The sequence below is a fragment of the Lithobates pipiens genome, unplaced genomic scaffold (genome assembly GCF_037356315.1).
Source record: "Lithobates pipiens isolate NorthernLeopardFrog02 unplaced genomic scaffold, aLitPip1_a1.2 Scaffold_19, whole genome shotgun sequence".
Taxonomy (NCBI): domain Eukaryota; kingdom Metazoa; phylum Chordata; class Amphibia; order Anura; family Ranidae; genus Lithobates; species Lithobates pipiens.
This window is the reverse complement of record NW_027507764.1, coordinates 362,522,761-362,536,505: the sequence shown is the minus strand read 5'-3', so window position 1 is coordinate 362,536,505 and position 13,745 is coordinate 362,522,761. Positions and strand designations below refer to the sequence as shown.

General features: G+C 45.9%; 1 protein-coding gene across 1 annotated transcript in view; it reads right to left on the bottom strand.

Moving 5' to 3' along the window:
- Positions 1–13,745, bottom strand: part of KDM1B (lysine demethylase 1B) — an 89,223-nt gene that overhangs the window by 20,374 nt on the left and 55,104 nt on the right. The window contains exon 17 of the mRNA XM_077492254.1: positions 2,896–3,012. Coding sequence (XP_077348380.1) covers positions 2,896–3,012 — 117 coding nt within the window. The remainder of the gene's footprint in view (positions 1–2,895; positions 3,013–13,745) is intronic.

The following is a 13,745-nucleotide window of genomic DNA, read 5'->3' as shown; positions in this document are numbered from 1 at the left end:
GTCTGCTACTATTTCTGTAGGAGAAGGCCAATGTTGGAGCTGTCTGCAAGTTCCCCATCTGTCCTCTATTGACATTTTGGGAATGTACAATGGAAGAACAGCCTAACACTAGCTGTTCTTAAAAACATTCCATCCCCTTCCGCCTTCCTACTCTGCATATGCTGTTTAACCACTTCAGCCCCGGAAGAATTTATCCCCTTCCTGACCACAGCACTTTTTGCGATTCGGCACTGTGCCGCTTTAACTGACAATTGTGCGGTCGTGCGACGTTGTAACCAAACAAAATTGACATTCTTTTTATCCCCGCAAACAGAGCTTTCTTTTGGTGGTATTTGATCGCCTCTGCGGTTTTTATTTTTTGCGCTATAAACAAAAGAGGAGCATAAAATTTACTTTTTGCTATAATAAATATCCCTCAAAAATATATAAAAAAAATATTTTTTTTGCTCAGTTTAGGCTGATATGTATTCTTCTACATATTTTTGGTAAAAAAAAATCAATAAAAAAAAAAATCGCAATAAGCATATATTGCTGGGTTTGCGCAAAAGTTATAGCGTCTGCAAAATAGGGGATAGATTTATAGCATTTTTTATTATTTATTTTTTTACTAGTAATGGCGGCGTTCTGTGATTTTTATCATGACTGCGACATTATGGCGGAAACATCGGGACAATTTTGACACATTTTTGGAACCATTGGCATTAATACAGCGATCAGTGCGATTAAAAATGCATTGATTACTGTAAAAATGTCACTTTCAGTGAAGGGGTTAACAGTGTAATCTAATCTGGGAGGTGATTCTAACTGAAGGGGGAGGGACTAACTACAGGAAGTGACAGATCGTGGTTCCTAGCTAATAGGAACACACGATCTGTCACTCCTTTCAGAACAGAACAGGGAAGAGTGTGTTTACACACACACTCGTCTCTGTTCTGTGTCTCCTGGTCACGTTCGCTTGTGGCCGGCAGTCATCGTGATCATCGACCACAAGCATGCTATCCGGACCCATGAGATCACGTACAGTAACATGTTTTTGTGCAGGGGAGACAGCCTGCCGCAGTAAAACTGTGGCGGCTGGTCCAGAAGTGGTTAAAAAAGATCTGTGTGCGGATCTTCTTTTAATTCACTCCGGTCTGATCACGTGATCCCGCAGCTCCAGCTCAACGTTCAGTGATTACTGCAAATTCCTGGAGCCACGACATCACCCATAGGTTTCTATAGCCCAGACTTTGTCTGTGCTCCCTCCTGCTGCAGAAGCAGCTCAGTGACACATGAGAGCCAGAGTTGCAGAATCACATGATCAAACTGGAGTGGATTAAACATAGGTAAGGACACCAACCTTTTTTTCACATAGGGTATCCAGGATAGGTATGAGGAGGGATAGGACTTTTGTCGATAGCTAATGTAGGGCTTTTCTTCAATTTAAAAAAACAAAATCTGTCTAACCTCCCTTCCTCCCTGTCTGTTGATTCAGATAGAGTTGTAAGACATTTCAAATAAAAGACAGAGAGTAAGCAGATGTTCTCTCCTAAAAAGGCAAACCAGATTTTGTTTCTATTAATAACAAAAAAATTAAAATATCAATGTGAGAACATTAAAGTAAAAAGGGTAAAATGACCAAACCATTATAATATACCTTTAAACTGGTTGTAAGCCTCTAACATGAAAAATTAGCAAGGCCTATCCTTATATAGTGTGTACTTGCCTCAAGCCAAAGCATAAAGTTAGATTAGGTTGTGCGGACTTCAAGTAATTAGGGGGAACAGGGGAGATCAGCGCCAACACATAGCATGTAACTGTGACAGCCCCAGCTGTGCATGTTTCCCTGTGAGACTGTGTAGAAGGTGTGCCCCCATTCCTTCCTGGGCCTGATGACCCATGATTCCATTAAAGAAAGTGATGGAAAATCCAAAATCTTCAGTTGGCACAGGAACAGAAGGTAAGGATACATTTTCAAATGGGGATACCTTGTAAAGAAAATTTGTAAATTCTGTATATAACTTTATTCTATTTTGTATGTTTGCCTATGTGTTGCACACTGCACTCACAATACACACACCACTAATGTTTTGATTACATGTTGCATTCTTTTAAGTCCTGATTAGAATTTAGCCTGCCTATGTTACGCCCCTTGTTACTATAGAAGTACAATTGTAATAGTAATACCTATGTAATCATGTGTATAAAAAACGTAAATTGTGCCAAATAAACAAAAACGCCCGCTAGCGGGCGTAAACCCCAGCAAAAACAGTAAAGTGCCGCTAAATATAGCGGCGCTTTACCGCCAACAGCACCGACAACCCAGTGTGAAAGGGGCCTTACCGTGACTTAATGTCTAATGTGTGTACACACAATCAGAATTTTGGTCGGAAAAATCTCTGATGGTTTTCCCAACGGGATTTTGCGCAAGCTGTCTTGCATACACGCGGTCACACCAAATTCCGACCACCAAGAACGCGGTGACGTACAACGGGACTAGAAAAAGGAAGTTCAATACCCAGTAGCCATCTCGTAGTTGAATCTGAGCATGCGTGAGTTTTTGCGCATCGGAATTGCATACACACGATCGGAATTTCCAATAAAAAGTTTTTCCATCTGAACAATTGAGAACATGCTCTCAAATTTTTGCTGGCGGGAATTCGATCAGCTACATTTCCAATGGAGCATACACACGGTCGCATTTTCCAATGAAAAAGCTCTCATCAGTCTTTTTCTGGCCGAAATTCCGATCGTGTGTACACGGCATTAAACTTAGGGTCAGAGATCACCTGCAGTTAATGGTATCAATGATGTCTTTATCTATCCACAACTGATGTGCTACTCTGTAAAAGACACTTAAAAAAAACTAATTTAGCCACACGAAGTTCAGAATCATTTTCCTTGTAAGCACTGTACCTTTTCAATAACTCCGGCTCCTAGACTGTTGATGGCCTTAACTTTTTTCTCTGGTAAAGGAGGATTAAAATGAATAACATTTTTCTGAAGTATTGTCAAGGGTGCTGTGACCAAAACCTGCAAAAATACAGTTTTTTTTATAGGGTAAATATAAGCAAATTCAAATCTGTCAAACATCAGATAGTATATAAAAACGGCTGCTTTACAAAAGTTGACTAGTTAATTTTCCATATGACTTTAGAATAAATTTCATTCTTTCTAAATTCAGATTTTTTCAAATTCAATTTTAAAGAGATTATATCAGGTAAAAAATCTGGAAGTGATCACTGCTGACTCGTTTTCAAAGTGTATGTTCCAGAACTGTCTTCTTTATCCATGCTTTTTTCTACTTAGTAAGTCATTGGCCAAGAACAAATGTGCATATAAGACATATCAGGGATAAGGATGGCAGCCCTGAAGCTTGCAACCTGGGAAACAAGAACAGCCTGTTATATTGATGGAGCACCTCTGGAGCCTGCAGAAATCTGCAATGGCAGCTCCCATATTTTTCTTATAGATTCCTTAAAGTGATATTAAAAGTCTTGTTTTTCTTATGTTATACCTACCTTCACTGTGTAATGGTTTTTCATTGTTACACTTACCTGACCCTCCGCTTCTGGCTCCTACAACCTTTGAGTACCCCCCCCCCCCCAGCAAACTGCTTTCTAAGGGGTGTACTTGTGCGGTCATGTGGCTCGGCCCTGCCCCCTGCTCACTTGTCATAGGATTTGATTGACAGCAGAAGGAGCAAATGAGAAGGGAGAGAAAAAATAGCACAGAATTGCCTACGTTAAGTATTTGGGGGGGGGAGGGGGTGAGCAGCACCTAAAATCTTTTTTACCTTAATGCAGAGTGTGCATTAAGGCAAAAAATCTTAAGCCTTTACAACCACTTTAAAGCTATAGGGATGTGTAGTTTCCTGACTGCCAGGCCACCCCTCTGGCTCATTTTAACCCTCTCACTGTCGGGCCTGTACGTCATACATACCTGACAGTTGGGGGGGGGGGTTATACACATTGCAGCCAGCAGGAGTGTGAGTAAATATGACTGCCGACTGTCAGATGAAAGCAATTCGGCACCGGATTGATTTCACACACCCCCAGTAACGTGTGCCCCCCCCCCCCGTCATGTATGCCGGACTCTGCTTGCCCATCTGCAGGCCCAGGACCAGCATACCGGGTGCCGCCAGGTAGGGGGGAGTGAGCTGAGCTGACCCCTCTCCTCCCCTACTTGTTGCTGACCCAAGAGCGGCGTGTGTCCTGTCAGTTTCCCTAGCTGGGAAAGAATGTAATGCAATGGAATATGCACTGCATTACATTCAGTGAAGCACAAGGGAGACACCCAGGGTCTTTTAGACCCCAGATGATAAGGTAAACCTGTCCCCAAAAATCACATCGGGGTGTTTTTGTCCCATACGTGATGAAAAATAAGGCAAGTAAAAAGATATTTTTTTTCTAAATTGTAAAACATGAAAGTTACACTCAAGCATATAAAAACTTGCAATATCATGTTTGCGTGCCCTAAAATCATTTTTTTTAAAAATCAGGTATAAGTTTATTGAAGAAAGTCAACAAACCACAGAAAACAGAAAAGAACATACCAAAGAGTCCATGCACGTTATACCACATCATCTCAAATGAAGTACAAAGTCTGTAGGTATAGTAATTTACCTCACATGCACCATAACAAGAACATTATCTTACAGAGCAAATCCATGTCAACTGCCCTGCCATCACCCTACCGGATAGTTCCCCAGTAGATCATGTAAGTAATATAAAATTTACTTACATGATCTACTGGCACATTACAGTAATAACCTATCCAGTATTAAGTCTACTGGAGATAGGCCTGGCAAAGACAACCAATTCCCCCATACCCTATCACATTTGTGCGGGTTATCTCTAAGGCCGCGTACACACGCGGGGACTGTTCGCTCAACTTTGTCCGCTGAACAGTGTTTCAGCGGACAGTCCGCTCGTGTGTGGGCTTCAGCGGACAGTTTCAGCGGACAGTTTAACAAACAAAGTTTTTCGGAAATCCCGAAAAACTGTCCGCTGAAACTTGGTTTGAGCGGACAGTCCCCGCGTGTGTAGGCTTGTTCGTCAAACTAAGTTCCGCGCATGCTCAGAAAGAATTTATACGCCGAAGGTTGCATTGCAGTGTATAGGACGTCGTTTTCTAGTCCCGTCGTACGTGCCGTTCACGTCATCGCGCAGGGTTTCAGCGGACTGTTCGTTCGTCGTGTGTGGGCAAGTCCGTCCATGCTAATTTTGAGCGGACTGTCTGCTGAAACTGTTTGACGAACAAAGTTGAGCGAACAGTCCCCGCGTGTGTACGCGGCCTAAGCCCCTTTATAAATTTTTCATACCCGAGTACTGTGCCCATTTGGTCTATACACATCTGCAGTTTTGGTACCATTTGGGAGATCCAATGTAGCAGAATAAGTCTGCGGGCCTGGAACAGTGCCCTGCTAGCTGGCTCCATAAAGTGATTATTCTGCACCGCCTCTTCCAGTGTGCCTAGAAGCAGGGCTTAGGGTCCAGAGGTATAGCAGTAGAAAGAGCACTATCGTTCTCAATATTGATTTCCAGTATCAGAAGTTTTGGGCCTAAAATCAACTTTAGTGTATGTTTTGCTGAACCATTGTGGTAATAGTGTATAACATAAAAAATTGGAACTACAGCTATTTTATTCTCTAGGGTGCTTCTTTCAGAAAATATATAATGTTTTGGGGTTTTATGCAATCTTCAGGCCTTAACACGTGCAAAAAAACTTCAGGAAAACAGCTCTGGCAGTGAAAGAGTTAAAGTGATTGTAAAGCTTTACATTGTATTTCATTAAAATAATAAACATGTCATACTTACCTGCTCTGTGCAATTGTTTTGCACAGAGCAGCCCAGATCCTACTCTTCTGGGGTCCCTTGCCGGTGCTCCTGGCTCTACTTCCACGCAGAGTGCCCCCTACTGGAAGTCACTTATGGGAGCACTCTTGCATGCTCAATCCTGAGCCGGGCAGTTTGCGTTTGTGTCTACCCTCAGCTCCCTGCTCACAGCTTTTAACTGACAGCAACAGGAGCCAATGGCTCCAGTCAAGCCAGAGAGAGGGGAGAAGAGCTGCTGCAAAAGTGCACAGCACTGGATCGAGATTGGGCTCAGGTGAGTATTTGGAGGGGAAGGGGGGAGTTACTACTACTAAGGTTTTTTTACCTTAATGCAGAAAATGCATTAAACTTTCACCTTTATAACCAAGCATATTATATTATATACCCCCAAGTAAGCAAATACTTCTGAAGTTACTGATCTGTATACCTATCTGGACTAGTGAAACACTGAACAACTGAACACAGTGAACATTAGAACAAGAGTAGTACAATAGCCAGGGAATTACTTTTTTAAAAATTCAGCAACGACAGCCTCCGGGTTTCTCTTAGATTTACTTTAAATAAAAAAAACGTAAGTGCGGAGGGGCGTGGCCTGACCTGGCATGGCGACGGGCGCTTAGAACGAGAGCTCCGACCGCCACAGGAGGATTCCATCAGCACTCTGAGGTATTTCCCACACACACTGCTCTGGTATGAGGGGGACTGCCTCTCGGAACACCTCTGCCTCCCGTTCTCGCTCCCCAAGGGAACTTTCCGGCTTACAGACTTACCAAATCCCGAGAAGTTCAGGACAGGCCGGGGGAATATGGCGCCTTGCCGCTCTGGCCAGCCTCCCTCACAGGCGCAGCAACCGCTGCTGTCTGTTTCACAGCCACCTTCCCCTCAGCACATTCCATCCCAGGGCGCTGGCGGCGGCATTGATCTCCTGCCCCAACCCCACCAAAACCTTCAAGACCTCCACATGACATTAAGGGCACCCTGGCCACGGCCATTGCGGAGCTTTGGTTGGATCTGCGCACCTTGAATGACAGGGTACACAAGGTTGAACAGGTGACCGACCATCATGACAGGACCCTACACTCTGTTATAGCTCGTATTGACTCTCACACACTGCATATGAGAGATATGCAGCGACATTTAGAGGACCTCGATAATAGAGGCCGGTGCCACAACCTCCGGATCCATGGCATGCCGGAATCCACTGAGGGTGACCAGATTTCCCAGGCTGTAATAGGTCTCTTCAATGACCTACTCCAAAACCCACCCCAGACACCAGTTGTCCTGGAGAGAATCCACCGCGCTTTGCAGCCAAAGGGGAGAGAGGGTGATCCCCCATGCGACATTATCTGTTGCCTGGTGGACTACAAAGAAGAGATTCTGAAACAGGCGAGGGGCAAACAACAAATCCTTCACGAGGAAACCCCGGTACAAAATTTATCAAGAACTATTGGGCACCACCCTGCAACATAGACGTGACCTGTGGCCCCTATTGGAAACCCTTGGAGATAAAGGCATCCCTTACAAATGGAAATTCCCGTTCTGCCTCTCTGCATCATCTCAGGGCCGTACCGCCCTCCTCAAGGTACCCGAAGATCTTCCTCACTTTTGTAGCATGCTTGGAATACCTTTGATTCAGGTACCCAACTGGTACCCAGCTTGCAGAGGTACTGCTTCTCGGGCCGCAGAATCCCCCGCAAAACCCATGGACACGCAGGGCTCCAGGCACCGTAGGAGACGCTCTCCATCCACTTTCAGGAATGACCGCGATGTTCACGCGGGACATCGTGCTTACAGCACAACCTCGTCACCCAGATCCCGGCGGCCCGCAGGGATCGCTAATCTACCTGGGCTGCCCCTCGACTTCTGAATGATGTTGCCCTGTTGGGCTCATCTGAATGACTCTTCTTTTCGTTTCTTGACTGTCTCACTGTTAACTTGGCCTTTTTATTTTATTTTTTGAGTTTTCAGTTTTGCACCTGTTTATCTCAGCCCCCTTTGACTCTCACTTTTACTGCAACTAAGGACTACCACTCCAGAAGTACTGTTACTTGCTCCGGCACCTAGAGCCTCTCAGACATTTCCTGTGCTCGTGCCGGCCCTTAGCTCTACCACACGGGAGCATTTGTGATTGGTTACATTCTCGGACCTTTGCCCCCTGCGAGCACAGCCAACGCCCCTCCTAGTTTCTGCCCAGCGATAAGACTCGCCCTCTGGAACTACACTTTCCAAGACACACAGGGGCTCGCAACTATGTCACACGCTTTGGACACGAGCAACTGATCGCCGCACCTCCCCCCACCAGTCTCCCAGACACCCCTCATCGCTGCTGGTACCTTTACAAGTGGGCACGTGCAAAGGTGGCCCAATTTGACCACACTACCGACTACTGCCTTTCTACCTAGTTCCTGTGTGCTTACTGCAAGGCAACTCTAGAGCTACATCTACTGAAGGGCGCTCCCTACCACCTGGCAGGCGGAGCAGACATCACACCCCTGCCCCAACGAAGTGGACCTGTCACCCCGCACGAATGGTCGATAGCACCGCTGACTGGATGCCATCCGACTGCCCACCCGGAACTAAATTTGTGATCGCTCACCGGACAATCCTCATGATGTGGCAACGCACTCTACGATCGGTTATGGTAATGTACTGCTTTTTGGGTGTCTCATTTGGCTTCTTAAAGATCTGAATTTTCCTGCCTGACACCCTCTGCTTTGCTCGCTGGTAGTGGGGTACTTTAAGACAACCCGCCTGCTTTATAAAAAAGCGGGCATACAATATATGGTTGATTTATGGTTGCATAGTAGCTATCTCTCCAAGGTTTTTATGTGATTCATTTTATTGTTTATTGGTGGTGTCACCTCCTCCCAGCCAGCCTGACCGCACGTTTTAAGTGGTCCCAACCGACCTGAGCGGAGGGGCAAAGATGATGGTTTGCCCCCCCCCCCCCCCCACAGGTCATAGCTGACAAATGGTAACACTACCACCACGGTCACATGTTAACTATTGATATTATATTAATTTTTATACTTTTGCAAAATTGGTCACCTTTATGTGCCATTTCTACTATGGTTAGACCCTAGCTAACTTTCCCCCTAATACTGGGCATTTCCACACGTGTTGACTAATTACATAACGCATACCTCCCCTATCACTACTTCTGCCCACTGCCCTTCACCTTCCTGTGGCGGCAGTCGGCTGTACACCTCTGGTTTACATCCCCTCCTCAATGCTTGTGTCCAGGACAACCCCCTCACAGAGGTGTGTCCGGCGCGCGACATCCCTTTGGGACCCGGGCGCAGGCCACGCTCTGTACCCTACCGATTGTATATAGTCAGGAGGTGAGTGGGAGAAACTCCCTCATCTCATCGGTTTCTATCCAGTGACTTACCTCCACACCTTCTCTCGCTACACACTCCCCTGTTCACTCTTCCTCCACAATCATGTCAGTCTCAGAGGACCCCCAACCCCCCATAGACATCTCTCCAGCTTCACCACAAGCACAAGCGCTTAAATTGTGCTCTATCAACATTAGGGGACTCAATACCTCAGAAAAGAGGTCAAAACTTCTATACTATCTTTGCCAATCCAAGATACAAATAGCACTCATTCAGGAGACACACTTCCGCATGGACGCCATTCCCAAGCTCTACAATAAAAACTACCCCCATGCCTTCCACTCCACAAACGCAGAGGCAAAGTCCAAAGGAGTTTCCATCATCATTTTGGCTCATTGCCCTTTCCAGGTTACTGACACCCTAACGGATCCCTGCAGATTCCTATTTATCAAAGGCACCATACACCACAGACCTTTCACAATTGCAAATATTTACGCCCCCAACACACAACAAGTTTCCTTTTTCCAGACGACCCTCCAACTACTTACGAGTTTCCAATCTGGCACCTTAATAGTCGGAGGGGACTTTAATGTCTCACTAAATCCTACCACTGACCCTTCCAATGGCACATCCTCCCTCACATACAGGGCTTTGCGTGCCATCAAACTACAACTCTGTAACCTACTCCTCCACGACGCTTGGCGCACATTGCACCCTAAGGTTAGGGACTATACCTTCTTTTCCGCCCCTCACAACAAGTACTTAAGACTGGAACACTTTTTTATTTCTCAACAGGACCTGACACATCTCTCTAAGGCCACCATTGACCCCGCAATACTTTCTGACCACAACCCTATCTCCTTGACCTTGCTCTTGCCCACATCCCTCCCTAGAGCACACATATGGAGACTCGAAAATTCCCTATTGACAGATACGGAGAATATAACTCGACTGACGGCTTGCCTCTCTAACTTTTTCCAGGAGAACCCCACAGACGCGGCCTCACCTGCCATGACTTGGGCCGCACATAAATGTGTCCTGCGGGGGGAACTACTCTCACTGGCAGCGCAACGGAATGAACTCCGGAAAAAATTCATTGTAGACTTGACCGCTCGTATACGTTCGCTTGAACAGGCACATAAAGCTACCTCACCACCTCTTCTTTGGCAGACCTAACCCAGGCGAGAGACATACTAAACGGCACCCTGAAGCGTAAGTTCGCGTTGACACAGAAGCTTTATTACGAATTTGGCAATAAAGCCGGCAAGTTCCTGGCTAGGGTGATCCAAGCTAAAAAGGCTGCACACACGATCCACACAATTAAGCACCCCGATGGCGAATCTGCGGTGTCCAACGAGGATATCTCTGCCCAGTTCGTCCAATACTTTTCTAAGTTGTATAACCTCCCGCCCGCACGACAGACTAACACTGATACAGACCGCAGGACCGCAATAACTGAGTTTTTAACACGCTATGGCCCTACCCCCTTATCACCAGAAGAATCCATGGCACTAGACTCTCCCCTGTCTGTGGAAGAACTACTCAGTGCTCTTAAGCAACTGAAAGTCGGCAAGTTACTACAAATCGTTTCAAACTATCCTCCTCCCTCATCTTGCCAAAGCCTTCAATGACCTCTCCTCCGCATCCTTGCCCCACAGGGATATTTTGGAAGCACACATTACTCTCATCCCCAAACAGGTCAACGATCCCTTGTTATTATCTAACTTCTGCCCAATATCGCTCCTAAATGTGGACCTAAAACTGTACGCCAAAGCACTAGTGAATCGCATTCTCCCCCTTCTCCCTAAACTAATTTCCCTGGATCAAGTGGATTTTGTCCCTGGCAGAGAAGCTAGGGACAATACCACCAAAGCCATAAACATACATCATTGGTTGACAAAAACTGCTACGCCATGTTTTTTTCTTTCCCTGGTCGCGGAGAAGGCGTTTGACTGGGTGGCATGGGACTATATGGAGGCCACCCTAAAAGCCCTAGGCCTTCTACCCCGCCTTCTGAACATGATTATGGCCTTATACTCTTCCCCAACAGCTAGGGTCAGAGTCAATGGCTACCTGTCGAACGCCTTCTCCGTGTCCAATGGAACCCGTCAGGGCTGCCCCCTTTCCCCATTAATATTTATTTTAACCATGGAGCCCATGCTTCGCAAATTGAGAGATAACCCCGCTATTAAAGGCATAGACATTGCCCATAGACAGCATAAAGTGGCCGCTTACACGGACGATATCTTGCTCTTTTTATCAGACCCCACCACAACTATCCCGAATCTGCTAGCCGACTTCTCACTATTCAAACACCTGTCCCACCTCCAAATAAATTTTGAAAAATGGAAAGCGCTGAACATTACCTTACCATCTTCTATGATTGAACAATGTCGCTGTAACTTCCCATGTGGGTGGGACGCAATCTCCTACCTAGGTATCAAAATCCCAACGCACCTAATCGACCTCTTCGTCTGTAATTTTTCCCAAATGCTTCAGTCCATACAACGAGACCTCACAAAGTGGTACCTGGGCTCATTCTCCTGGCTGGGCAGGATAGCCATACTGAAAATGAATGTCCTACCCAGACTCCTCTATCTTCTCCAAGCTGTTCCCATTAAGCTTCCGATCTCTTTTTTCCTGTCATATAAGCAGACCTGTAGGAATTTTCTCTGGGCTTCCAAGACCCCTCGAACGAGCTGGGACCGAATGGTGTTGCCCAAACCACTCGGAGGCCTTGGACTCCCAGATCCCCAAAAATATCACTGGGCTTGCCATCTAGCCAGGATAGTGGACTGGCACAAACACCACCTCACCAAAGACTGGATTCAGTTGGAAAATTCCTTTGTGGCCCTCCCATTACCTAATGTGCCTTGGATTCATCATAAATCATGGACCCTGGCCTACACATCACACTCACTCATAGGAGCCATGATCTCGGTCTTCAAACAGGCGTGGAAAACACTTTTACTTGTCCCCTCTCCTGGCCCCATGACCCCTCTGGACAACAATCCGGACTTTCCCCCAGGTTTGCTTTTGAAAGACCCGACCACAGGGACACGCTCTCTTCACGCCAGGGCACAAAACATTTTCAACGACGGGACCTTCCTGCCATACCTCTCGCTGACTGAGACTTTACCTGCATTCCACATCCCTCTCTACATATACTTCCAACTGAGACACTTTTCTAACGCCTCCAAGCCCTCTTCTCTTTGGCACAGAGATTACACCCCATTTGAACTGTTGTGCAACAGCACTGAACCCCAAGGTCACCTAATTTCTACCATCTACACACTTCTGTTCTCACCACACAAGGTTAAGGACCACAAATTAATTAAATAATGGGAAACAGACCTCTTGATAGCACTTACCCTTGATGAATGGGAACACATTTTTACACTTATTCACAGGGGCTCATTCAACATCTCCATTCAGGAGAACAGATATAAACTATTCTCCAAATGGTACAGGACCCCTGACAAGGTCCATCGCTTCCATCATGCTGGAGATGTAATGCAGCCCGTGGAACCCTGCTTCATATCTGGTGGTAATACCCTCTGATCCAGCCATTCTGGGCCGAAATCCACCAAAGGATCTCTCACATTACCACCCACACACCAACCTTTTCACCGGCACACTACCTGTTACACCACACCTCTGAACCTTCTCGCTCATACAAAAAATCTCTGTCCCTGTACCTCATCAACGCCCCCAACCTTTGCATCCCTGTCTTGTGGAGAAATGCTGCCCACCCCCCCACCCACCATAGACGACTGGATCCGTAGGGTGGACAAGATAGCAGATATGGAAAAACTGATCTGCCAAGCTCACGACAACCCTACCAAATTTTCTGCTACGTGGTCTTGCTGGCTCCACTATAGGTCGGTCAACTCTCCGACTACGTCCCTTGTCCCTGCTCCCCTTCCACCCTGCATTCCTACCTAGCAATGCTTCGAGAGGTCCTGAGCTGACCCTATGCTCCATACACCTATTGACCAATTAATGAACGACATGGGTACATCCTCATAAATAGTTACTGGATTCCCCTCTCCCCCCCCCTCACACCTATAACCTCCACACACCCTTCATACACCTTAACTTTTTACCACACCCTAGAATGATTCTCAATACAGGCTTTTCTTAGAAACGTTTGTACATCCCTAGGCAATGCTCCTCAGGTTTTTCTCATTTCTATGTGTTCCTCTCACATTAGACTGGATGCTTATGGTATTGTGAAGCATGTATCTTAAGACTGTTTTTAATTATGTACTGATTTGCCTGTCTCTGATACTATGTCAACCTGTTAAAACTCAATAAAATATTACTTGGAAAAAAAAAATAACTTAAAGGGGTTGTAAAGGTAAATTTTTTATTTGCTACATAGGTTCCTTTAAGCTAGTGCATTGTTGGTTCACTTACCTTTTCCTTCGATTTCCCTTCTAAATGTTTTTTTGCTTTGTCTGAATATCTCACTTCCTGTTTCTCCTCAGTAAACTTCTCACCATCATCCGAGTGGTGGTTAGTCAGCCAGAACAGCTTACTGAACAGCTTACTGGGGAGGAACAGGAAGTGAGAAATTCAGACAAAGAAA